The sequence below is a fragment of the Oncorhynchus keta genome, chromosome 29 (assembly GCF_023373465.1).
Source record: "Oncorhynchus keta strain PuntledgeMale-10-30-2019 chromosome 29, Oket_V2, whole genome shotgun sequence".
NCBI classification, from domain to species: domain Eukaryota; kingdom Metazoa; phylum Chordata; class Actinopteri; order Salmoniformes; family Salmonidae; genus Oncorhynchus; species Oncorhynchus keta.
In genome coordinates, this window is record NC_068449.1 from 53,552,775 (window position 1) to 53,580,734 (window position 27,960).

At 43.3% G+C, this 27,960-nt stretch overlaps 1 protein-coding gene across 1 annotated transcript in view; it reads left to right on the forward strand.

Annotated features, from left to right (window-relative positions):
* LOC118383878 (protein FAM13A-like) overlaps positions 1-27,960 on the forward strand; it is an 83,654-nt gene that overhangs the window by 36,559 nt on the left and 19,135 nt on the right. The window contains 7 exon segments of the mRNA XM_052485239.1: positions 2,329-2,567; positions 13,905-13,949; positions 20,863-20,904; positions 21,768-21,965; positions 22,543-22,771; positions 24,770-24,837; positions 25,477-25,522. Coding sequence (XP_052341199.1) covers positions 2,329-2,567; positions 13,905-13,949; positions 20,863-20,904; positions 21,768-21,965; positions 22,543-22,771; positions 24,770-24,837; positions 25,477-25,522 — 867 coding nt within the window.

A 27,960-nucleotide genomic window follows, 5' to 3' on the forward strand; every position in this document is an offset into this window, starting at 1 on the left:
TACTCCCTGGAAAAAGTCATTAGTTACACGAGGAGGTGTGGTATATGACCAATATAACATGGCTACGGGCTGTTCTTAAGCATGATGCAATGCAGAGTGCCTGATACAACCCTTAGCATTGGTAGATTGGCCATATACCACAAATCATTGAGGTGCCTTATTGCTATTATAAACTGGTTACCAACGTAATTAGAGCAGTAAAGATAAAATAAATGCTGTCAGCCAATCAGCATTCAGTGCTCGAACCACTCTGTCACGTAGAGTAGGCCAGAAGGCTAAACTGGATAACCTAACCTCTATCAAAATAAAAAGATGGCGGAGCCGCAAAAGTTCTGTGCAAAGGTGTTTATTTACAAGTGATTCCGGAACAAAAAACAACAGTACTGCCATCAACGTCTACCTTATGGGACAGCTTAAAAACAATGCTGCCCCATCCACAGCTCAATCCAAAAATACCCTCCTATGACTGAAAGAGAGGCTCCTTTTGTAGGGCTAGCCCCTCCCCCTCAGAACAATTAACCCTAATTAATTAATCAATTAACAATACAAACCTCATTTTCCATGAACTAAACATACTAAAGGATATACATTGCAACACGGTTTTAAACAATATCACAACATAACATTTACAACATTACATCACTACTGACAATATCTTTCAATATGCCCATATGCATTAATGAGCCATTTGGGACAGGCACTATAAAGCCAACCCAATTCCCTTAGCTCGGGTCCTTTTCCAGCTTACCCGGAAGCTACAGAGATGGGAGAGAGAGGAACAGAACAAACAAACAATGCGCTCATCCACAACATTGATAAGTATAATAATTATTATATCTCTCAAATATGAACATTGACAAGTGTGAAATGCATGCACCAAGACAGAAGTTAATTTGTGTGTCGACCCACATTGTTAACTTATCTTATAATGGAGCAGGGAGGAGTGATGAATATGTGTGTGCGTTAAAGAACCAAATGCTGCCCGCGGCCAGTGACGGACTTCTACGTCACACACTCAGTTTATAATACTTGGTATATTGCTTTTGCATTACACCCCAAAACGTTGCGCATCCTCACTCAGTGTAAACAATGTCAACGTTACGTTGGCCTATACACCTACACAAGTATACATAGAAATCAAACCTTGGTTGAGGTTGGCCTACAGTCATCTTCAGCAGCAGTGGTCAGGTCTCTGGGGGTCTTTCGCTATGAGTTGTGTGTTGGTCGTGTTGCCTTTACAGGTGCTTGAAGAGATTGGAAGTCGTGTTTCTAGCAGTGGAGGAGTCAACACCCCCCCTCTCGCCACCCTCTGGCGTTCTGGATGCACCGTCCCCCGACATTAAGCCAAATACGTCACTTAACTCCTGACATCTGTCGTTGAAGTGCAAAATCTAGTCCCTTAGGCTTAGAATCTTTTCAAACTGTTCTGTAACGGAAAAACATGAACTACTAGACCTTTTCCATGGCGATTCCAGCCCTGACTGGATGTTCCATTGATAAATGTGGCTCACATGGCTCACTGATAAAGTACTTCCATTCCTCATCATTAAATGGTTTAGCATTGGCTTTTGTCCAGAGCCAAACCCTGCCGGGATTGGTTATTGTGACTTTGATCAATAGTTGAGCTGTAGGCTTCAGACCCATTAGGCATACAACACAGTGGACTGCTAACATTTGAACTTTTCTCTTTTCTCACACTTTTCTCTTACCCCCAAATGCACACCTCTCAGTTATATGCATTAGATGTAGCCAGCGCACCTCTGTAGAACTGAAACAGTATAGCCTAGTGGTTGCACACACCATCGACATGAAGAAAGGTCGGTGTGACATACCAGTGGTACGGGTGAGGTGCTTTAGGTACACCGTAGATACGAAAAGGCTACCGCCAGCTATACCCCCTAGGAGTCAGCACGGTAAGAGAAAGAGGAGTTTAACCCTTTTCATTTCCACAGGGTCGTATTCACTAGGCATGAAACAGAAGCAAACAGGCCAAAATGGGTACTTACTATCTAAACTTTTAAACACCAAATGTTTTGTTTTGTTATGGTGTGCCCAAATGAATACAACCCAGTTTAAGGCTAACCTTCCCCCTTCATTTGTTATTTTATTAGCCAACCTCCATGTCTCTACTGTACATAGCCTATCCTGCAATGTATGTTTTATTCTGTAGTAACCTGACTAAAGGTCAGCACAGCTGATCTGATTGCCCCTGTGACAGTATGCTGAGGCAGGTATCGTTTACATCTCTGGCTTTACACATGGGGCTCTGGTATTACAGGGAATCCACCCATCTCACCCATCCCTCATTCTCCTTGTCTCTTTCCACAGGTGAGGAAAGTAAAGCACGAGACAGCGACGGTGCTCCGAGCCGTGCCCCTTCCCAGTCTCTCTCCTGGCCTGCCCTATGTGAGGCCCCTGGTCCTACCCGTTCCCCTGGCTCCGGACGTGAGGAGCCCCAGCCCTGAGAGAATGGAGCTGACCCCACCGGGGGCCCCACAGGAACCTCAGGGACCAGCCACGGACGCCTGGGACGTCAGCGCGGTCAAGACCACGGAGGTCCTGAACAGGTCAGTGTGTAGTGTAGTAACAGACAGTTATTTTGGGGCCGTATGGTGGAAAGTTACAAATCGGTAGTCTTTAACAGGTTAGTAGTTCATGATGTTTGTATTCATTCAGGAGCACAATAGCATGTCTGGGATTTTTAAAATTCCACGAACTTGGAAGAAGTTATATTAGGTAGCTGATTATTTTTATTAAATGCATAATAAGATGCTACGAATGCCGACAAATGTATGTAAAACGCTTATTTTTTAATAATAAAACAAACTCTTTAGTATTTTTACCTCTGTGTTCCAATGCATATGGTATTGGTGGTTCAGTTGTCCATGTAGCACCTCTTCCCTGAATAATTAAAGCTTGCCTCATAGCAGAGAAGAAACACAGCTTGCAGGTCCTGGTTGTCAGCCAAGTCTTCTGAAGTATAGCCTAGTTTGCTAACACAGCTTGCAGGTCCTGGTTGTCTGCCAAGACTTCTGAAGTATAGCCTAGCTTGCTAACACAGCTTGCAGGTCCTGGATGTCAGCCAAGACTTCTGAAGTATAGCCTAGCTTGCTAACATAGCTTGCAGGTCCTGGTTGTCTGCCAAGACTTCTGAAGTATAGCCTAGTTTGCTAACACAGCTTGCAGGTCCTGGTTGTCTGCCAAGACTTCTGAAGTATAGCCTAGTTTGCTAACACAGGTTTTGTGATTTTATGGGAGTCACTTAAAAGTGTATCAATCTATCTGCACACATTTTAGTAAACATTGAGTTTCACATTATTACAATACATACATGCACTATTACATCAAATGTTGGATGTCTGACAATTCTCTCCAGCTCAATGAGAAGAAATCCAATGTTATTTTATTTGCCCCCCACACCCCCGCCTTGCTAGATTCCAGATTCTAGCATTCATGTTTAAGGCTCGGTTTAGTCCCGTCCTATATCTCTGATCCTTTATCTCCCTACGAGCCAGGACGCAGCCTGAGATCCTGTGGCAGGGACCTGTTGACCATTCCAAAGTCTCGGTTGAAACGAAAGGAGACCAAACATTTTCCATTAGGGACCCTAGACTTTGGAAGGGTCTGCCAGACGAGATCAAGCTTGCGGATTCAGTGCCTCTTTTTAAATCCCTGCTGTTTTATAAAGATGCTTTTAATGTCTGATTTTGAATGTGTGATTGAAATGAGCTTGTTTTGTTCACCTTCCTCCTGTCTTTGTTTATTTTCTAGTACCTTTATTTTATGATGAGAAACACTTTGTTACTTGTATTGAAAAGCGCTATAGAAATAGTTATTATTATTTTCAGTATGTAATAGTACAGTATGAGTTTAGAGGTACATACTAGTAACCCTGTGTAATAACACAGTACGAGAGACTGGTTGTAAATATCTTATGACCACTGTTTGCGTTGGTGAGACGTTCCCATCATTGTAGGGTGATTGTGCGGAGCTCAGAACAGCCAGCTGCCATTTGTGATCAAAAAAGCCGGGAGCCGATCTTGGTCGCAAGGCTCCTGTATGGCATCCCAATGGCATCTAAACATATTTATTATAAGTTGGCTGAAACTGGACACTGTCTGGATCAAGTGTCCCCAGTCTGGGAATAGCATGTCTGCAAAATAACATGTACAGCTGTGTTGGTTGGTTGTTGAGGCCTCCTTAGGGTTGATGTTAGCATTAGCCTAGTGCTAGCTAGCACACCCAGTGTTCCGTTGCTCTTAAACAAGATAGCCTTGTCCTCAGTGCATGGCAATGCAGTCACTATGATGTAAGATTTAAGATGGAGCTTTTGTCTGTGGAGGGCTTAATCAATCAATCAATCAATCAATCAATCAAACAATAAGCTTCCTGTAGGTAGTTGTTAATGGAAAAGACCAAATATTGGCCTGGTCATATTGGCATGCATAAAATCAAGTTTGTTTTAATAGGAATTGCTTATTTAACCTTTTATTTAACTAGGCAAGTCAGTTAAGAACCAATTCTTATTTACAATGACGGCCACACCCTACCCCGGCCACACCCTAACCCGGACTACGCTGGGACAATTGTTCGCCTCCCTATGGGACTCCCAATCACGGCCGTTTGCGATACAGCCTGGAATCCACCCAGGGTCTGTAGTGATGCCTTTAACACTGAGATGCAGTGCTCTAGACCGCTGCGTCACTCAGGAGCCCAAATATGTATTTATTCAATGTTTATTTACAATTAATAAATGGCTCAGTGGAAACTGGTAACTGCTGAATACAGGCTTCATGTTGTGTGGTGTTACTTGGAAGAGGACCTCTGACACAGGGCTTGTAAGAAATAAATGTTCTCACTAGATATTCAATACTAAGTATCAGCTAGGAAAATGAAAGCAGAGCTCATCTCGCAGGAGCAAATAGAACATGTATGCTAAGCAAACAAAATAGTAGGTAAAAGCTAACGGATGCTAAACTGAACCGACACGAGGCTGTGTTATGTTACAGCTTGTGTAGTACAGCTCTCTAGTAGTTGATCTGGACACGTGTGCATTCACGCAAACACACACATACAGTATAAATGCATATGTGGAAGTGGTGGACTTTGCAGTATTTTTTGTATCTTTTACTGCCTTTAAATAGATAAGATAACAGCGTCTAAAAATACCTTCAGGTAAAGCCTGAAACGGTCTTTGAAAACATGCATTAGGAGTGCCTGGCCATACCCCCCCCCCAATACTCCTTCATTAATAGAGGAAGTGTATATACAGTTGAAGTCGGAAGTTTACATAGACCTTAGCCAAATACATTTAAACTACATTTTTCACAATTCCTGACTTTTATTCCCTGTCTTAGGTCAGTTAGGATCACCACTTTATTTAAAAAATGTGAAATGTCAGAATAGTAGAAGCGCAAATGATTTATTTCAGTTTTTATTTCTTTCATCACATTCCCAGTGGGTCAGAAGTTTACATACTCAACTAGTATTTGGTAGCATTGCCTTTAAATTGTTTAACTTGGGTCAAATGTTTCGAGTAGCCTTGCACAAGCTTCCCACAATAAGTTGGGTGAATTTTAGCTCATTCCTCTTGACAGAGCTGATGTAACTTTACATTACATTTAAGTCATTTAGCAGACGCTCTTATGCAGAGCGACTTACAAATTGGTGCATTCACCTTATGACATCCAGTGGAACAGCCACTTTACAATAGTGCATCTAAATCTTTTAAGGGGGGTGAGAAGGATTACTTTATCCTATCCTAGGTATTCCTTAAAGAGGTGGGGTTTCAGGTGTCTCCGGAAGGTGGTGATTGACTCCGCTGTCCTGGCGTCGTGAGGGAGTTTGTTCCACCATTGGGGAGCCAGAGCAGCGAACAGTTTTGACTGGGCTGAGCGGGAACTGTACTTCCTCAGTGGTAGGGAGGCGAGCAGGCCAGAGGTGGATGAACGCAGTGCCCTTGTTTGGGTGTAGGGCCTGATCAGAGCCTGGAGGTACTGAGGTGCCGTTCCCCTCACAGCTCCGTAGGCAAGCACCATGGTCTTGTAGCGGATGCGAGCTTCAACTGGAAGCCAGTGGAGAGAGCGGAGGAGCGGGGTGACGTGAGAGAACTTGGGAAGGTTGAACACCAGACGGGCTGTGGCGTTCTGGATGAGTTGTAGGGGTTTAATGGCACAGGCAGGGACTGAGTCAGGTTTGTAGGCCTCCTTGCTTGCACATGCTTTTTCAGTTCTGCCCTCAAATTTTCTATAGGATTGAGGTCAGGGCTTTGTGATGGCCACTCCAATACCTTGACTTTGTTGTCCTTAAGCCATTTTGCCACAACTTTGGAAGTATTCTTGGGGTCATTGCCCATTTGGAAGACCCATTTGCGACCAAGCTTTAACTTCCTGACTGATGTCTTGAGATGTTACTTCAATATATCCACATCATTTTCCTCCCTCATGATGCCATCTATTTTGTGAAGTGCACCAGTCCCTACTGCAGCAAAGCACCCCCACAACATGATGCTGCCACCCACGTGTTTCACGGTTGGGATGGTGCTCTTCGGCTTGCAAGCCTCCCCTTTTTCCTCGATGGTCAAACATCAACGATGGTCATTATGGCCAAACAGTTTTATTTTTTTTCATCAGACCAGAGGACATTCCCCCAAAAAGTATGATTGCAAACTGTAGTCTGGCTTTTTTATGGCGGTTTTGGAGTTTCTTTTGGGCTTCTTTCTTGCTGAGCAGCCTTTCAGTTTGTCAATATCGGACTCGTTTTACTGTGGATATAGATACTTTTGCACCTGTTTCCTCCAGCATCTTCAAGGTCCTTTGCCGTTGTTCTGGGATTGATTTGCATTTTTCGCACCAAAGTATGTTCATCTCTAGGAGACAGAATGCGTCTCCTTCCTGAGCGGTATTACGGCTGCGTGGTCCCATGGTGTTTATACTTGCTTGCTATTGTTTGTGCAGATGAACGTGGTACCTTCAGGCATTTGGATATTGCCCCCAAGGATGAGCCAGACTTGTGGAGGTCTACAAAAAAATTCTGAGGTCTTGACTGATTTCTTTTGATTTTCCCATGATGTCAAGCAAAGAGGCACTGAGGTTGAAGGTGGGCCTTGAAATACATCCACAGGTACACCTCCAATTTACTCAAATGATGTCAATTAGCCTATCAGAAGCTTCTAAAGCCATGACATCATTTTCTGGAATTTTTCAAGCTGTTTAAAGGCACAGTCAAATTAAAATCAAATCAAATTTATTTATATAGCCCTTCGTACATCAGCTGATATATCTCAAAGTGCTGTACAGAAACCCAGCCTTAAACCCCAAACAGCAAGCAATGCAGGTGTAGAAGCACCGTGGCTAGGAAAAACTCCCTAGAAAGACCAAAACCTAGGATGAAACCTAGAGGAACCAGGCTCTGAGGGGTGGCCAGTCCTCTTTTGGCTGTGCCAGGTGGAGATTATAACAGAACATGGGCAAGATGTTCAAATGTTCATAAATGACCAGCATGGTCAAATAATAATAATCACAGTAGTTGTCGAGGGAGCAGCACCTCAGGAGTATATGTCAGTTGGCTTTTCATAGCCGATCATTAAGAGTATCTCTACCACTTCTGCTGTCTTTAGAGAGTTGAAAACAGCAGGTCTGGGACAGGTAGCATGGCAGTGTAAAACTAACAGGTCTGTGAGAGCCCGAATTCTTACTGGTTGGTAGGTGATCAAATACTTATGTCATGTAATAAAATGCTAATTAATTACTTAGAAATCATACAATGTGATTTTCTGGATTTTTGTTTTAGATTCCGTCTCTCACAGTTGAAGTGTACCCGTGATAAAAATTACAGACCTCTACATGCTTTGTAAATAGGAAAACCTGCAAAATCGGCAGTGTATCAAATACTTGTTCTCCCCACTGTACGTGTATGTCAACTTCCGACTTACATTTACATTTAAGTCATTTAGCAGACGCTCTTATCCAGAGCGACTTACAAATTGGTGCATTCACCTTATGACATCCAGTAGAACAATCACTTTACAATAGTGCATCTAAATCTTAAAGGGGGGTGAGAAGGATTACTTATCCTATCCTAGGTATTCCTTAAAGAGGTGGGGTTTCAGGTGTCTCCGGAAGGTGGTGATTGACTCCGCTGTCCTGGCGTCGTGAGGGAGTTTGTTCCACCATTGGGGGCCAGAGCAGCGAACAGTTTTGACTGGGCTGAGCGGGAACTGTACTTCCTCAGTGGTAGGGAGGCGAGCAGGCCAGAGGTGGATGAACGCAGTGCCCTTGTTTGGGTGTAGGGCCTGATCAGAGCCTGGAGGTACTGAGGTGCCGTTCCCCTCACAGCTCCGTAGGCAAGCACCATGGTCTTGTAGCAGATGCGAGCTTCAACTGGAAGCCAGTGGAGAGACTTCAACTGTACAGTGTTTTTTTGTATCAACAAGACACAACTTTAGTAAAATGTTTGACAGATAACCTATGACAAATCAACACTATTCCTTTTTAGGTTGTAAAATGGGACTTTCTACAGGGCTTTTTTACTATTATTATTATTTATTATTATTATTATTATTATTATTTCAATGTTATTGTTAAAGGACAGTAGTTCCATATTATTATTGTTACTAAGTATTGTTTGTTTTAGTGCATTTTCATTTGGACACTCTTGAAGATGACATTGTGCATCTAAAGAGAGTTTCATCTAAATAAATATCATGACCTAATTATCCCTAGCAATAGCAACAGGTGCTTTCATAGGGACAGTAAATCTATCGGAGGCTTAAAGGATTATACCTTAAAAATACCCTAGTCTGGGGTATCGGATGGCCGATTTGGGGATCGCGTGACAGGGAGACCCTCGTAGCCTTTATAAGCAACCCTGTCTCTTGTTGGGATGCTAATAGGCTAGTAGCTAATCTAATAGCTGACTGGTACAAATCAAATCAAATTTTATTTGATTTGGTTATCAGTTGAGATTTCTCTGGGGTCAAATTGTAACCACTGGCTAGAATATCTCCTGTTGGCCCCTCCTCTACTTCTCTGTCCCCTCTCTACTTCTGTTCTTCATCCTTCTATGCTAGTCTTTATCAGATCTCCCCTTTAAAAAACAACTACAATTACACATTTTCCATCAATTGATTCAGATGATTAGTCTGCACTTCACTGTGCTACGTTTTCCACCTGTCAGCTTAGATGACCGGCATATAAGCAGGTTTTGAGCCATGAATAAGGGCTTGCATCATCATCATCAGAGAACACTAGGATACGACATAGAGGTATTACATCATCATTACATCATCATCAGAGAACACTAGGATACTACATAGAGGTATTACATCATCATTACATCATCATCAGAGAACACTAGGATACTACATAGAGGTATTACATCATCATTACATCATCATCAGAGAACACTAGGATACTACATAGAGGTATTACATCATCATTACATCATCATCAGAGAACACTAGGATACTACATAGAGGTATTGCATCATCAGAGATCAACTCGTTGTAACACTAGGAGACTGTGAAGAAATGTTTGCCCACTCTCTGTGTACGGTTTAGACATTGATCCTGTCTAGCAACCGGGATGGATGCTTCATCATTACAAAGGCTCCTATCAATTCATCCTCATGTCTCAAATCAGAAGCACAAGCCAGCATAGTAAAGGCATGTGAACCCCCCCACCCCTAGTTGGCTCTGGGATTGAAAAAAAGCCACCTTTCAGTTACTGGCCCAATGCTCTTAACTGCTAGGCTACCTATCACATCACGTAGGCACTCATAGAGTCTCTTCTAGATACAGGCTACATGCACATGCTGGTTGTTGTATGTAGTTGCCATGGTTCACTGACTTGTGACCCATTATCTTTCTTAGAAACAAACCAGCTTTCAATGGATTTCTCTCTCTGTGTGTGTGTGTGTGTGTGTGTGTGTGTGTGTGTGTGTGTGTGTGTGTGTGTGTGTGTGTGTGTGTGTGTGTGTGTGTGTGTGTGTGTGTGTGTGTGTGTGTGTGTGTGTGTGTGTGTGTGTGTGTGTGTGTGTGTGTGTGTGTGTGTGTGTGTGTTTGTGTGTGTCAGACACTGGGGAGGTTATTGTTGGCCAACAGGGAGCCTCATCCAACAAGTCTGCTTGGATTTAAGGAGGGAAAACCCTTGTAGCTGGCACGTACCTGTTCTGTCCTCAACCACACTAACCTATTGGATACTCCTACAATGGTCCCCATCTGCAGAAAAAGAGAGAGGATATCAATTCTGATTCAAATAGGTGTCATTGGCTCAGAAGAGGGTCAGAGACTTTGCTCAAATGTTATTGGCTGCTGAACCGGCCTATAGGTTATGAGGGGGGTTCAGAAATGTATCGTAAGAGATGAGACTACAATGGCACTAGTCAAGAAGACGCTAGTTGCCATGGTTTCTGCCATGTTTGACTTCCAAGTCTGTCATTGACCCTTCACTCTCTAAAGGCCCATCTGTAGATGTGATGGCCATTTTCTGCTATTACAAGTAGGCTATCAGCTGGTGTTTTGGTGTTGACTAATGACCATTTACAGTGAAGAAAAATATAAACGCAACATGGAAAGTTTTGGTCCCATGTTTCATGAGCTGAAATAAAATATCCTTGAAATTTGTCATATGCACAAAAAGCTTATTTCTCTCCGATTTTGTGCACAAATTTGTTTACATCCCTTTTAGTGAGCATTTCTCCTTTGCCAAGATAATCCATCCGCCTGACAGGTGTGGCATATCAAGAAGCTGATTAAACAGATGTCTCACACATGCATGTTGGCATGCTGACTGCAGGAATGTCCACCAGACCTGTTGCCAGAGTATTCAATGTTAATTTCTCTACCATACGCCATCTCCAACGTCATTTTAGAGAATTTGGCAGTACGTCCAACCGGCCTCACAATCGCAGACCACGTCTATCCACGCCAGCCCATCACATCAGCGTGTTTGGCATCATGTTGGTGAGCGGTTTGCTGATGTCAACACTGTGAACAGAGTGCCCCATGGTGGCGGTGGGGTTATAGTATGGGCAGACATAAGCTACGGACAACAAACACGATTGCATTTTAACAATGGGAATTTGAATACACAGAGATACGGTGACGAGAACCTGAGGCCCATTGTCGTGCCATTCATCTGCCACCATCACCTCATGTTTCAGCATGATAATGCACAGACCCATGTATCAAGGATCTGTACACAGTTCATGAAAGCTGAATTGCATACACACAAGACATGTCACTCATTGAGCATGTTTGGGATGCTCTGGATCGATGGGTATGACGGCGTGTTCCAATTCCCGCCAATATCCAACAACTTTGCACAGCCATTGAAGAGGGGTGGGACAACATTCCACAGGCCACAATCAACAGCCTGATCAACTCTATCCGAAGGAAATGTGTCGCGCTGCATGAGGCAAATGGTGGTTACACCAGATACTGACTGGGTTTCTGATCCACGCCCCTACCTTTTTTAAAGGTATCTGTGACCAACATAGTAATGGCCTAATTTATTTCAATGAACTGATTTCCTTATATGAACTGTAACTCAGTAAAATCGTTGAAATTGTTGCATGTTGCGTTTTATATTTTTGTTCAGTGTAGCTTAGTAAGAGGAAGTCGCCATGTTCCTGCTGCCATGGTGATTTAACCCTGTTGACCTGGTTTATGGCCATAATGTCAACGTGAAGAGCTGAAACTGGTCAACCACAGTACAACTACAGGTCAAGGTCATTGGTACCTCTCAACATAATGAATCTGGATGATCATATGAGCATATCACTGTGCTCTCGCCAGCTGTTCCCTTTCATTACTCTGCTAGAAATGCATTGAAAACGGATTTACTGGTTGAGAAGGAAAGCTGCCTACAAACCATATTGCACATTCACAATTGGCTACTTTTCTCTCCAGAGTTCCAACATGTTCCCCCATTGCCCCTTTGGCAAAAATGTGGTAATCTCTGAAGCGTGATGGGTTTATGGTAGCATTCCCTTAACACCTTGGTCTATGGTGGAATGTACCGTCTGTAACTTGGGTTATGAGAGTGTACACCAATAGGGGCTCAAGTAGGTAACCGGTCCAAGCTTTTTAGGTTTGGTACACTGCAGGTTCTATTCTCCAAACATTCTAAGAATGGACCATGAAGCAGGCTATGGTTTATCGTCCTTATTAAAGTAGTGTGGAAGAGGCCTGGCGGGCGCAGAGGAGAAGGGGATGAGGGCTGGAACACTGACCTCCAATCAGGAGAACGTATACTCCAGTAAGATCCTCCTTTTGGACATGGAGTCACCTGGACTGGAACCCAAACGGAATATGGCTCAGTTTCAACCAAAGTTTAGATTCCAGGCTAGTAGCCACATCCATATAATAATGCAAGGCTATGAACCTGAAATTAATTCTGTGAGCTTGAATATGACCAATGGGTCAAATGTGAAAATGGTAGTGTCAAACAAATTGTCCTTATACTGATATACGGTATTGAGAAACCATTATTTAAACAACCTGGTCAATAGGGCACTATAGTAAAAATGTGTTGAGTTGAATGAAATAAAGATGATTTATTTGTCTACAAAATGGTGGAGGGTTGCCAGCCTGGCCAAGTTGTTTGGTAGTTTTCCGTCACCTCTGCGAGGATTAAGTCTCCTCAACAAAGCCACTTGTTATTCCTTAAGTAATTTAGTGGGTAAGCAGGATTTCCGTTTGCAACCATTTGTGACAGCACACATTATTTTAATACGCTTGCCAGACTGGTTAACACGGACTAAGTATAGGGAAACATTTCTCGGCTGGCTTCCACTAGCAATACGTACAAATTGTGAAATGCTGTTGTGAGGTGCTCTTGGTACGTTGATCCGGAAGGGGGATTTCATAGACTATGTACGTAGGTTGTATTAGAGGAGCTAAGGGAAGAAAAGAATCTCACATACACACACTCATTCAGAATTCTTCAAGATAGAGGCCAGATCATGTGATATGGTAAGCTTTTGAAGTTGAATGAACTTCGGCCCATTTCGGTTCCTGACAAACTGAAACCTAAATCCTCTGTTTTGAACTTGGTACGGTGTTCGGCCTTTACACCCCGGACAGCTAAACCAGTGGTATGTTCTCCCCTCTCAGCCCTAGACGGTGACATACTCACACCCTCCTTACCGTTAGACTACTGGAGCTACTGCACGTACCCAAAAACACAGAGTCCAAATATTTTCTCCATGGCCCATTTAACCACAATTCAGTCTTGTGTGTATTAGTGAGTCTATTGTTTATTTCAAAAGTGTCTAACCCTATTTACAACCCATGATTAGACAGTATTAGCTGTTGTTTATTGGCACAATTGCCAACATTCATGTACTGTAGCCCATGGTTATGAGAAAATGGGACTGGTGATTGAGGTTTGGCTTCCTTATGAAGGCTATGTAACCCTTTCCGTGGCAATATTTAGGCCTTTTTTGCAGCAATTTGATACACTATGTTAATCACACACATGCTTCTGTAGGCTACGTGATGTATAGGGTAGTAAGGCCTTCGGCAGGTTAAAGTAATTTTCAGGATATGTACATGTTAAGCAATCTCCACATTAAGAAGTTCCCGTTCTTGTTGCATCATTTCTGTCATGTGTAACTATTGGCCCAGGCCCCGCCAGAGCAAAACCAGAGGAGGGCACACACGGCCCATCAACTGTCGCTTTAATAATTCCCAGAGACAAGCTTTAACAAAACGTACTGAACTGACTGGAGCATTAGGTGGCTATTGTTCCAGAGACAAAAGGACATTCTGTCCCCTAAAAAAACCACTGAGGTGCAGAGAAAGGGAGGGAAAATAAAGTGTGCTTCATATGTAATATTGCATCACTCTCACAGTGGCTAAAACCTAACTGTTTTTTTTGTTGTTGTTTTTTGCATTTCAGCTCCCAAGAGGAAGACAGCAGACCCATATCTCCTTTCTACATAAGGTAGGTCCTGGTCTTGTTTTTGTCCTGAGAAAAGAAGTCGACAGGATGTTATTATGGAGATGTGGGGTCATGGGGCCTATCCGCTGCATTTCATGCCATCTCAATGCATTAACATAGGAAACAATAGGCCCACCAGAAAGAGGAGGGGAGGGAGGGGGTATGCTGTGCACATGCAAGCTGTCGTTGTTATGATGGTGGCAGTGTGAGCACGCGGTCTCTGGTCCAGCAAGGCTTCTCGTAAAGCTGTAAAAACCAAAACATTTCCCTGATTTGTATAGTCGTGAGAAGAAAGGGATCTCTGTCAACCCTGAGGTTGAGACGGACACCTTTTTGTTTATTGTTATCATGCTGGTCATTCTGGATATTGACCTCTCCAACGGGCCCACACACTGTACTCCTGAAATTATACAATTTAACATCTCAAATGAGATCAGTTGTCATACAGTACATCCCATTGTTTCATACATCTGGATATTGATCCATCACTGTATTGACAAAGTATCTGAAGAAATAGGTACATAGCTTCACAAATATATCATATAACAGAACATTTCATGTTACTACATCTATAGTGCGGAACCAGATTCCCAACATAGTTTGACAATCCACTCAATTGTCACACCTCTACTTGATGGAAATATTCACCAAAACATATACCCATCATGAACTGCTTTGACACGCTGTCATACAGTGACATCAGACCAACATGGTTCTTAATGGAACCGGATCGTTTGAGTGTACCTGCTGAACTCTATAGTAAGTTCATAAGCCTTGGCACAGACCCTCGTTCGGCCTTTTCTCCTTTGAAATGTACCCTAAACAGGTTTCATCCTTCACATATACCTAGTTATGTGTTCAAGACCGTGACCAGTAGCATACATCTGATATTTTCACAATGATTTCGCTCATCGATGGTGATTGCTCAGAGGCCATAATGTATATGATGATGAAGGATGCCAAACAAGGGTGGACTGGCCATCTGGCATTACGGGCAAATGCCAGATGGGCTGGTCCATTTTTAGCCCAGTGGGCCTGTCGGGGCCCTCAAGGGACAAATGGGCTGGTTTCCGTTTCTGTACCATACTGGGTACGCACAAAACAATTTAGGCAACAGGGATCTTGACCCAGGAGGGGATTGAATGGCTCTGCTGTAACCAAGAAGCTTGATCTTGACATCTAGCAAGTTAGCAAACCAAATGCATAGCTGGAGCCCTGAGCTGGATATAATTTATTTGACACATCTTAGGTTTCTTGCAGTGGTATAGCACAGCCAGTATTTCCAAATACTCCGGTATACGGTATAAACGGTATATCGCCCAAGCCTAGTGTGGAGGCCTCGAGGATAAAAATGGGCTGGTATGGGGGGTATCAAGTAAAAATATGGGCCGGTGTGTTAGAAATGCTAGGGACGATTTCTGGTCCCAGTCCACCCCTGATGCCAAAGACCTTGACACTACAGAAGAGAAACATTACCACAGTGACTGATGTTTACCACTACACAACCTGTGATAGGCAGTCTAGCACATAGGCAGGCTATGTGCTACCCTGCACAGTAATTCTCTCTCTTCCTCACGCAACCTTAAGTGAGTCATGCTTTCTAATAAGTCCAGTGTCTACTTGTTCTCCGTCACATACACACCGTGGGTACCACAGGGTAGCTTAATCCTTTCCCAGTCAGAAACAGAAGCTCACCTTTCAAACATGTATCCTTTCTATGGTGATCAAATCCTGGCTAATAAGTGACTGTGGTGTAATACTGAATTAGTTGAATCCCTGTATGTTGGGCACGCACACACTGAGTTGGATGTGTCTCATTTAATGTTTGGTCTGTTTCAAGCCCCCTGTAGAGTGACTCTGGGAGTTTTTCCTCTATGTTTACTGCCTTCTAGCGTGTGTGTGTGTGTGTGTCAGTGTCAGTGTGTACGTCAGTGTGTACGTGTGTGTGCATCAATGTTTGTATGTGTGGCTCCATGGAGATGCCTGTTGCCTGGTAGCCCACCACTTGGACTGTTAGATTAACATGGGTCACCCATTCCTTCTAGAACATCACATTCACTCTCTGACCCATAGACTATAAACATAACACTGCAAATACTCCTTTAAAGGTGCCCTATGCAGAAATCGCTCCGCCATTTCCTGGTTGCTAAAATTCTAATAGTTTGCTTAATTTCAGTTTGTGACAAAACAAGCAAGTACAATCTTTGTACCATCTAAACCACTGTGAAATATATATATTTTCCTTTATTTAACTAGGCAAATCAGTTAAGAGCAAATTCTTATTTTCAATGACTGCCTAGGAACAGTGGGTTAACTGCCTTGTTCAGGGTCAAAACGACCGATTTTTACCTTGTCAGCTCAGGGATTCGATCTTGCAACCTTTCGGTTACTAGTCCAACGCTCTAACCACTAGGCTACCTGCCACCCCACTGTGAAATATATTTTCCATAACCAAAAATATTGTACTTTCAGTTGATGTACAAAACCAAAAAGTAAAACATGCAAAAACTTAAGCATGGGAAGCATAGAAATAGCGCACATAGAACATCTATCGCTTCTTAGACTTGCTTTCAATGATAATTAGATATTACAGCTTTTAATGGGCTGTTAGCACTTCTACATTTTAACATTTTTAGCATAGCGTTCTCACTCACTCACTCACTCACTTGTTAGCTAGAGTAAAAGTAACCTGGAGCGTCCCAAATGGCACCCTACTCCCTATATAGTGCACTACTTTTGACAAGGACACTATAAAGGGAATTGGGTGTAGTTTGGGATGCAACCTATAGCCTCACCGTCTAACCAATTCATCTCCATAAAGACACGGTGGAGCGCTCTGCCATGGAAGTAGGTCCCCAGTAGGACATTTGTTGTGGTGCTTTGGTCTGTCACCATGACTACAGTATTGGAGCACAAATAGGTCTCCAATGATTGTAACCATGTTGATTATCTGACTCCAATTCCACCCTGTGGTTTGCTTTGAGTTATAATGATACCTACCCAAGGCCTAGTTATAATGATAGCTACTATTTCTATTTCTTGTTGTTGGCTTGCCAGCTGATGGAAAAACTTTAAATGAACCTAAATGAATCATTACTTATCTAACATGAAATAAGTGTTTATCACAATGCTCTCAGTCCTGGATTTGGATCTCTCTCTTGTCTCTGTTTTAAGATGGTGGTTCTGGATCCTGAGTCACAGTCTCTTATTTTGTTGACAGTCAAGAGAACCGTGTATGCTCCTCTTGTGGTAAGGGAAGGTCATGGCCAGGGGCCGACTGTTTGACAGTTCACGACCCACAGGGCATATTCATTGCACACCAAGCCTGCATCCGAAATGGCACCCTATTCCCTATCTAGGTGCACTACTTTTGACCAGAGCCCTATGGGTCCTGGTCAAAAGTAGTGCACTAAATAGGGAATAGGGTGCCATTTGAGACGCTACCCAAGCCTCACCTCATTCCAGGCTTGTTACATGTACGTGTCTAGAGTGGGCGGAAGGTCTTAATAGCTAAACTCAGTGGTACATATAATCCCTTTCCAGACAGTGATGTCATATCCTGGAATGGATTGGTAGCCTACCGGTACTTGCCCCCCTTTTGCCCGCTGCTGTGCCCGGACAGAGGCTACTTGGCATGGGGTTGGCATTCCCAGTCTCCTGGTTGTTACACTAGACTAGAGACTTCACATTGGGAGGTTTAGGTTGCATGTAAACAGGCTAACGACTGCTGCCCTTGTTGCAGGATAAATATGGTACTGTCAAAAGACACAACAGGAGACAGAATAGAATAGAACTTTATTGTCCATCTTGGAAGCGTTTACATTATGAATAGGGTTAAATATTAAAGACCTGTCATAACATGCTTATTATGTACTTATTACCATATGTTTGATAAATACTATGATTCACCCCATCACAAGGTAACTAGGATATCCAAATGATGTCTCCCTCTAATGGTGACCTTGACTTTATTCATTAAGGTTCCTTCCCTTGTCTTAAACATGTTTAAGCCATTGAAGGTGAGCATTTGCCCACTAAAGTCAGTTAAGATGCTGAACTGCAGTCAGGTCAAGACCCTGGTTAGGACGACGAACACTCACATGAGCTTCCCTGAGACGGTTTCTGATAGTTTGTGCAGAAATTATTTGGTTGTGCAAACCCACAGTTTCATCAGCTGTCCGGGTGGCTGATCTCAGATGATCCCGCAGGTGAAGCAGCCAGATGTGGAGGTCCTGGACTGGCATGGTTACGCGTTGTCTGCGTTTGAGGCCGGTTGGACGTGTGCCAAATTCTCTAAAACGCTAAAACAATGTAGGACGCGGCTTATGGTAGAGAAATTAACATTCAATTCTCTGGCAACAGCTCTGCTGGACATTTCTGCAGTCAGCATGCCAATTGCACACTCCCTCAACTTTAAACATCTGCAGTGTTGTGTGACAATACTTTTTAGAGTGGCCTTTTATTGTCCCCAGCACAAGGTGCCCCTGTGTAATGATAATGCTGTTTAATCAGCTTCTTGGTATGCTACACCTGTCAGGTGGATGGATTATCTTGGAAAGGATAAGTGCTCACTAACAGGGATGTAAAGAAATTTGTGCACAAAATTTGAGAAATAAAGTTGTTGTGCGTATGGGAGATTTCTGGGATCTTTTATTTAGTCTTGTGAAACATTGGACTAACACTTTGTGTTTTATATTTTGGTTCAGCATATTTTGGTGTCAAAATGACCCATAGTACCTCGTGACATATGAAGTTATTTTTGTTTGTACAAGCACTTTGTGACATCTGCTCATGTAAAAGGGCTTTATAAATACATTTGATTGATTGATTTTAACCTTTCAAAATATTACGGTGTCCAACATCTTGGTGACACATTATGGGCCATAACATCTTGGTGACACATTAATACATGTTAGTTATTGTAACCCCTAGCATTTGGTACCAGATGTATATTTGGCTTTTCAACACTGACACTGTCATCCATTTTAGTCAATTATTTTCGGGACATTGCGACATTTACCGTTAATCCAGTTTTAAAATAAAACCTTTGGCTAGAACTGAACGAGAATAGAACATGCCGGACTAAAAAATGTGTTGATTGTACACATTTTGAAAAGTCATCAGAATTACCTCGCGATAATCAGATAAGCGATAAGCATCAGATAAGCGATAAGCTTGGCTTCAATTAATCTCTTGTTTGATGTGACTGTTCATTGTTTTATGCTCTGTTTACACACTAACACCGTACACACACACTTTTCATCTATGTTCTATAATCACTGTTTTAATCCCATATAATTACTCTGATCTGTCCTCCATCAGCTCTCTCATTTGTCCATCCTCACCTTGGCCCCCCCCACACACACACACACACACACACACACACACACACACACACACACACACACACACACACGCTATCACTGTCAATACTGATGCTGATGGATGAGATGTAAGGAGAATATTGTGTATTGTTGGGTGCTCAGTACCCCCACACACAAGGTGAAGGAAGGAAGTCATGTTTGTGTGTATTTGTGTGAATTTCTCTGGTCTTTCCTGGTACTGTTGGAGCTCAAATAGCCTCCTATTGACATTGAAATGGATTGAGGAGTGTATTCTAGATTTGTATTAATAAGATGTAATATTCATATTTAGTAAGATACTGTATCTAGAGTATGGTGCCAAAAGCCATTAGTAATGACCTATATTCATGTTGTTGTTGAACTGAAAAACCACCTTGTACGCCTGGCCTCAATAGCTGTGCTGACACTGCATGCTATCTCTTAAGGGAAGGTGGTAGTAGGCCATATCACTATCACCTGGTCTAGCAGACGCACTCACACTCAAACACACACACACCACACAAACTGACACACACAGACACGTCAGACGAGAGAGGAGCTGGCAATCTGCTGTCACTCACTGTATGTAAGGCCTGTCATGTCCTCTTCATTAGGTGTGTGTGTGTGCTTGTGTGCACGTGTGTGTGTATCAATAGACTGATATTAAGGGGGAGACGTGCGATCACAGCTTACCGGTCACCATGGCAGCCAGCCACTTTGCTCCCAGAGGGCCTCCTTAGGAGCTGAATACGGCTGACGTTTTGACACATTCGCGTGCACACACACACACAGACACATGTACATACATAACACACACACCCTGGCTGCCTGTGGTCAGCTACAGAGCCTTGGGGCCTGTGAGGGCTGACTGTGGTCAGCTACAGAGCCTTGGGGCCTGTGAGGGCTGCCTGTGGTCAGCTACAGAGCCTTGGGGCCTGTGAGGGCTGCCTGTGGTCAGCTACAGAGCCTTGGGGCCTGTGAGGGCTGCCTGTGGTCAGCTACAGAGCCTTGGGGCCTGTGAGGGCTGCCTGTGGTCAGCTACAGAGCCTTGGGGCCTGTGAGGACTGCCTGTTCAGACCACCTGTCTCTCTGCTGTCTTAAAACATGCTCTCGCTCTCTCTCTTTCTTTCTCTCACTCTCTTTCTCTCCTCTCTCTTCTCTTCTCTCCTCTCTCTCTTCTCTTCTCTCCTATCTTTCTTTCTCTCTCTCTCTCTCTCTCTCTCTCTCTCTCTCTCTCTCTCTCTCTCTCTCTCTCTCTCTCTCTCTCTCTCTCTCTCTCTCTCTCTCTTTCACTCTTTTCTTTCTCCTTCCTTCTCTCTTTCTTTCTCTCCCTTCTCTCTCTTTCTCGCCCTCTTTCCCTCTCTTTCTTTCTTTCTCTCACTCTCTTTCTCTCCTTTCCTTCTCTCACTCTTTCTCTCTTTCTCTCTCTCTTTCTCTCCTCTCTTCTCTTTCTCTCTCTCTTTCACTCTTTTCTTTCTCGCTCTTTCTCGCCCTCATTCCCTCTTTCTTTCTTTCTCTCACTCTTTTTCTCTCTCCTCTCTCTCTTTCACTATTTTCTTTCTCTCTCTCCACAGCAACCACCTCTCATCTGTCCGGTGTAGATCTGACCTGACTAAGTGAGTACACTGCCATTCTATATTATATACTCACTAGGATGAACAGTTCCAGGAGGACATAGTGGTGACCATGCAGCATAGTTATATTATATACTCACTAGGATGAACAGTTCCAGGAGGACATAGTTATATTATATACTCACTACGATGAACAGTTCCAGGAGGACATAGTGGTGACCATGCAACATAGTTATATTATATACTCACTACGATGAACAGTTCCAGGAGGACATAGTTATATTATATACTCACTACGATGAACAGTTCCAGGAGGACATAGTGGTGACCATGCAACATAGTTATATTATATACTCACTACGATGAACAGTTCCAGGAGAACATAGTGGTGACCATGCAACATAGTTATATTATATACTCACTACGATGAACAGTTCCAGGAGGACATAGTTATATTATATACTCACTACGATGAACAGATCCAGGAGGACATAGTGGTGACCATGCAACATAGTTATATTATATACTCACTACGATGAACAGTTCCAGGAGGACATAGTTATATTATATACTCACTACGATGAACAGTTCCAGGAGGACATAGTGGTGACCATGCAGCATAGTTATATTATATACTCACTACGATGAACAGTTCCAGGAGGACATAGTGGTGACCATGCAACATAGTTATATTATATACTCACTACGATGAACAGTTCCAGGAGGACATAGTTATATTATATACTCACTACGATGAACAGTTCCAGGAGGACATAGTGGTGACCATGCAGCATAGTTATTTCAGTTGTTTCAATGACAGCTGCGGAAGAAGCTTTGTCTGGTGCATATCGTATTTCTCAATAACATCCTTTCTCCCTCTGCTCTCTCTCTCCATCTCTCTCTAGTGTTCTGGAGAGGACCATCAGGTCGGCAGTGGAGCAGCATCTCTTCGATGTGCACATGTGCGGAGGAGGTCAAAGTACGACGGAGGATTCCGAGTGGACCGGGTGCTCCTCATCGCCCGTGGTAACCCCGACGGCACGGCAGAGACGTCGGCACCAGAGGGAGCAGGAAGAGGCTCAGAGACACCGGGACAGGAGCAGGTATGGACCATAGAATGAATCCTTACATAGGACATTTGTCTCTGCCTTTACGGTTGTTGATCGGTATATCCTTTGTGAGTGTGTGAGTTGTTGCGAACAGAGTGACATTCTCAGAGTTCTCGGCATCAACAATGGCAGTTTCCACCATTGGATTGACCAATATCAGTGCACTGGGAGACTTATTATGATCCAATGTCAATTCTAGAAATTCAAACTCTATGCTTCCAATGGCCGCGCCCCTAGTGGTCATGTCCATTGGGGTTATAATGGAGTCTGGGGTCCTTGTGCTACCAAGCTAATCTTTGTTGATAGAGACCTGATGGAGCCGGGAGAAGCAGTGAAAACATGGATTAGCGGACTACATTAGTGCAGCCACCCACCATACAACGTCAATAAGACAAGTCCACTGTATTCTGTAAATAGAATTAGCGCACATTCTAAACATGGCGTTAGCCTGGGTACAAGGTATAAGTACGATGACCTTGTCATTTGGAACCCAGGCCGCTTTGTTACAGAGAGAGAAAGGGAGAGAGTCCGTTTGATTCCTCTTATTTCCTTTCTCTCCATTTGAAAACAGATCCTCGTCTCTGGGGAAGGAGACATCAACAAGGAGAACATCCCAGCGGCCGGCAGCGTTAGCAGAACTATCAGCTGTGGCATCAGCGTGGGTGAGGAAGGAGTCTGGAGGGACTATCAGACTAGCCAGGGAGGGCTCCACCACGAGGGCCCCAGACCCAGGAAGCCTAAACACTGCCACCAGAGCCCCACGCTTGGCCAGCTTAGTGACAACCAGGACCCCCCACGCGGTAAGTCACTCTCTCTCCTCCTCTCTTTCTTTCTCTGTCTCTCTCGCTCCTTCTCATTGCAGATGTGTGTCTGTTGTTGCCATGTCATGCAGGTCCCTTGTTGAATTCAGGTGGAGGTCTAACATTCAAAACAGCACATCTAAGACAATTACTTCCTGTTTACCAAATCTCTGAAGCAAACTTGTTTGCTTATTTTTTGTGTGCACGTTCATCATTTATTTTCATAGTGTCATGTTTAATACTCCCAAAGAGCAACCTGACCCTTTAAGTTCCCTGGACCCTGGTTCTCATAATCCTCCCTCTTCTTCTCCCACAAAACATTGTGATGCAGACAAGGTCTACGCCACTGTGGTGTTTTCACTTCGCTGGTGTGACGTCTGGCTTACCACCAACCCCGTCTACTCTTAATGGCTGCTATGAGTCACTGCTGAGTAATTGGTGATGTTTCACAAGAACTGCTAAATCGGGGACAGCAGAGAGATGGAGGTAGATAGAGAACATTGGCATAAACATCAGCATAGCCGCCAATGGCTGGATTCCTAATCAATCTTACATAGGCTTAAGAGGCACGTGATAGGCCAGGCAGCGTGCTCTAGCGCTTCGCTAAATGCGAGGCAACCTCCCTCCCTGGAACACTCTAACTTGCAGGGCAGCGTTAACAAGGTTCACTGAGGTTCAATTAGCATTTGCTTTTGAAGAAGAGGAAGGAGCACATGTACTGTGTTGTTGTGTAGCAAGGGCTTGTTGTCGTTCAGGGTTCGAGACCGTCATGTTCAGAACAGTGTTTTGTATCGGAGTTAAGGTAATTACTGCTAACCTCAGTGACGTTGTCTATGTGTGCAAAATAAATGCATAGCAAATTAAGAAAACATACCATAACATCAGGTGTGTCGCAATATGATATTGGACTCTTGGAAGGCTGAATTTGATATTCAAAATGTAGGCCCTCACGGCATATTTTAGTATGTTTCCTATTTAATTGTCTCATTATGCTGGAGGGTATGGGATTGTCTACCTCAAGTCATTACGTCATTGTCTCAGAAATATGCTTCCAAACTGCAGGCGGACTAAACCAGGTTCCCCAGTATTTTAATATTGCTAATTGAGATGCAGCCTCGGTATGTATCAAATGCAGCAGAGAATCCTTTGTCAGCAAACAGTTGCCTGCCAACAGCTTAAAGGGTAGTAAGACACCTGAAATCCTGGCATACATACTGTAGTGGCGATGTCTTGACCTTGGCTGGCAGGACAGGGAGTGACTGACAGAGGGGGTTGGCTGATGTAACAGGAGCGTAGCTACTGTAAAAGACCTGGGCTCAAATAGTATTTGTTTTCTCTCGAATACTGCTAGACGGTCGGGGTTTGCACTTTTGGGACGGTTCTATTACTTCGGTTGCTCCAAGCAAGCTCAATCAAGTGCACCGAATCTACTTTAACAAATACAAATAACATTGGAACCCACATCTGGTAGGCACTCTAGCAGAGTGTGCCCAAAGCCCATGGGGAGTCATTAAGGCCCTACAAAGCCTCCCAGAGGGTTAGTCCCGGAGGTGTCATAGTGTACAGAACACCACAGCCCCATAGAACAGTACACGCTGTACACTACATCCCCTCGTTAGTTGGTGTGACCCACCCCACTCCACCACCTGTTCTGGAACCTGTTTCTATAACCAACTGGTGATTTGACTCGTTGACTTGTTTTTAAATAGATACTTATGAGTAATGTGATATAAATGTTTTGCTAGATTTGATATGTGTTTTATTTATCTAATGGCCAAGGCAAACAGAGTAACAAGTCCTGTGTAATTGTGTAAACCGGGTCTCGGCACACTGTTTATGTCAAATGTTCTCCAAACATAATTTCCCCTGAAATATTTTTTTTGCTCCAGACATAGATGTCTGATGGAAGCATGTCAGGATCAGCGTTGCACATTGATACATACCGTAATCTCCATTAGAGAGAGAGTAATAAAATGTTATGTATTCTATTTTCTACAGCTAAAAGAATGCATATCAAGAGTACATGACGAAGCCAGATCAAACAACATGGAGTCATCAGACAACCGGTAAGCATTGTGACATTTGAACCCCCTTTAAAATGCTTGTAACTACTACTGACCATTTTTCACCTGTTAATTTAGATAGCAAAGTTCTCCAACAGAAGTAGCGAATACCGACCATTTTCACAACTTAATCTAGATACTAAGGCAGTGTTTCTCAAACTCGGTCCTCGGGACCCCAAGAGGTGCACGTTTAGTTTTTTAACCCGAGCACTACACAGCTGATTGAGGTAATCAACTGACCGTCAGCTGTGTAGTGCTCGGGTTAAAAAACTAAACGTGCACCTCTTGGGGTCCCGAGGACAGAGTTTGGGAAACACTGTACTAAGGTAATGTGACGCTGTTATTTAAAGAAGGATTGTTGTGTTGCTAAGGCTCTGACGGACTCCCTGAGGCCTGGTTCCATTGTGTCACTGCACCTGTCTTTATCGGGCAACATTTATTTAACAAAGTTTTTAATCTGATAGACTTGAGAATGCCGCTGACATTGGGGAGTTAGGGGGCGAGAGAGCCTTCCTAAACTCAACTCGGCACGCTGTTCTACGGGCTCCTGGCTGGGTGGAAAGCACCCGTGTCCTTGCTAGGGTGTGATTCTCACATGAGGAAAGGTGACGCAACATGTCTATGTTTTCACCCCTCTATCAGAAATGACAGTCAAAGAAAGGAACCCAGTCTTCTGACTCCTTCATGGGTGAGTTGAGTGTCTCTATCTCTCTATTCTCTCACACTCTCTCTCTATTCTCTCTCTCTCTCTCTCCTCTCTTTCTCTGTCTCTCTCTTTATTCTCTCTCTTACTCTCCTCTCTCTTCTCCCTCTCCTATCTCCTCTCTCTCTCTTCCTCTTTCACTGAAATTCCCTGCATGTACATGCTAGATCTCCTAGGCTTCCTGTGTTCACACTGCTTGCGGAAGATAGGGCCAGAGTCTCTCAGTAGACTAGGTGATTGTTTGGGAGTGTAGGGGTCTGAGGGAATAGGAGGGGTCTGGGGGAATAGGAGGGGTCTGAGGGAACATCTAGAGTTTGTTCCTGACCAATGAACAACTGGAGCAGATAAATGAGATACTATTTTGGTCCACTCACTGCAATGTGGAACTACCACATCTCTGCTAGTCAAAATGTTGCAGCCAAACATCTTCTCTTTAGGGGAAAAGCAAACATCCCTTGGAGAGATTGACAGCTAAGCAATAATGAATCACTACTATTGACACAATATGGAAAGAAGTAGAAAAGAAACCGAAACAAAGTTTGAGCTTTTCCTTGAATGAAAATCGACCACACAAAAAAACGACTTATCCACACATCTTGATGGGAAATGCTGTCAACGTTTTCCACTGCAGCTCTGTATCACTTCAGAATGTGAAGCACTGTGTAGCTATTCAAAACATCAGAAGCAGCTGAAGCTATTTAGCATAGTTGCTAAGGTGGTATACAGATGGAAACAGTCCTATGTAATCTACTGCTCCATCTGCTTTCTAGTACAGTAGGCTAATCTGTTACACTTAATGTGACTCTACAACAGAACTGTACACACACACACACACACACACACACACACACACACACACACACACACACACACACACACACACACAGTCCAGATGGGTCTTAGTGACACAATTCTCTGTCTCCACCTCCTCCACATTCACCACCTCAGAACAAGCTGCACCCACTGAGATGCAGTCTGTGCCTGGCATGGTGGCAGTGTCATTGTGCCAACCTCTCTGCTGGTTGTTGGTGTCAGATCAGAGGTGGTGGCATGAGGGATCCCAGCACCTAGTGACATCAGAGCGTACTACTGACAGCAGGTCCAATTAGTGTACTAAGTAGATTAGTGCTCTTGATCGGTCTACTAAGACCGAGGCTGTGTTCCCTAGGGGCGCTGGTCAACAGTAGTGAACTATGAAGGGAATTTGGGATGCAGCCAAAGGCAGATGGATGTCTTGACTAGATGTATTGTTTTAAAGCATATTTTTAACGGTATTGTTTTAAAGCATATTTTTAACGGTATTGTTGAAGCTCAGTTTTATGTTGTCTGTTTAAACTGTAACTAAAGTTTACTGTTCTTCATAACAAAGACAGCCTTCTAGTGTTTCAGTCGTTTGTTCTTCATAACAAAGACAGCCTTCTAGTGTTTCAGTCGTTTGTTCTTCATAACAAAGACAGCCTTCTAGTGTTTCAGTCGTTTGTTCTTCAAAACAAAGACAGCATTCTAGTGTTTCAGTCATTTGTTCTTCATAACAAAGACAGCCTTCTAGTGTTTCAGTCGTTTGTTCTTCATAACAAAGACAGCCTTCTAGTGTTTCAGTCGTTTGTTCTTCATAACAAAGACAGCCTTCTAGTGTTTCAGTCGTTTGTTCTTCATAACAAAGACAGCCTTCTAGTGTTTCAGTCGTTTGTTCTTCATAACAAAGACATCCTTCTAGTGTTTCAGTCGTTTGTTCTTCATAACAAAGACAGCCTTCTAGTGTTTCAGTCGTTTGTTCTTCATAACAAAGACAGCCTTCTAGTGTTTCAGTCGTTTGTTCTTCATAACAAATACAGCCTTCTAGTGTTTCAGTTGTTTGTTCTTCATAACAAAGACAGCCTTCTAGTGTTTCAGTCGTTTGTTCTTCATAACAAAGACAGCCTTCTAGTGTTTCAGTCGTTTGTTCATCATAACAAAGACAGCCTTCTAGTGTTTCAGTCATTTGTTCTTCATAACAAAGACAGCCTTCTAGTGTTTCAGTCGTTTGTTCTTCATAACAAAGACAGCCTTTTAGTGTTTCAGTCGTTTGTTCTTCAAAACAAAGACAGCATTCTAGTGTTTCAGTCATTTGTTCTTCATAACAAAGACATCCTTCTAGTGTTTCAGTCATTTGTTCTTCATAACAAAGACAGCCTTCTAGTGTTTCAGTCGTTTGTTCTTCAAAACAAAGACAGCATTCTAGTGTTTCAGTCATTTGTTCTTCAAAACAAAGACAGCATTCTAGTGTTTCAGTCATTTGTTCTTCATAACAAAGACAGCCTTCTAGTGTTTCAGTCGTTTGTTCTTCAAAACAAAGACAGCATTCTAGTGTTTCAGTCATTTGTTCTTCAAAACAAAGACAGCATTCTAGTGTTTCAGTCATTTGTTCTTCATAACAAAGACAG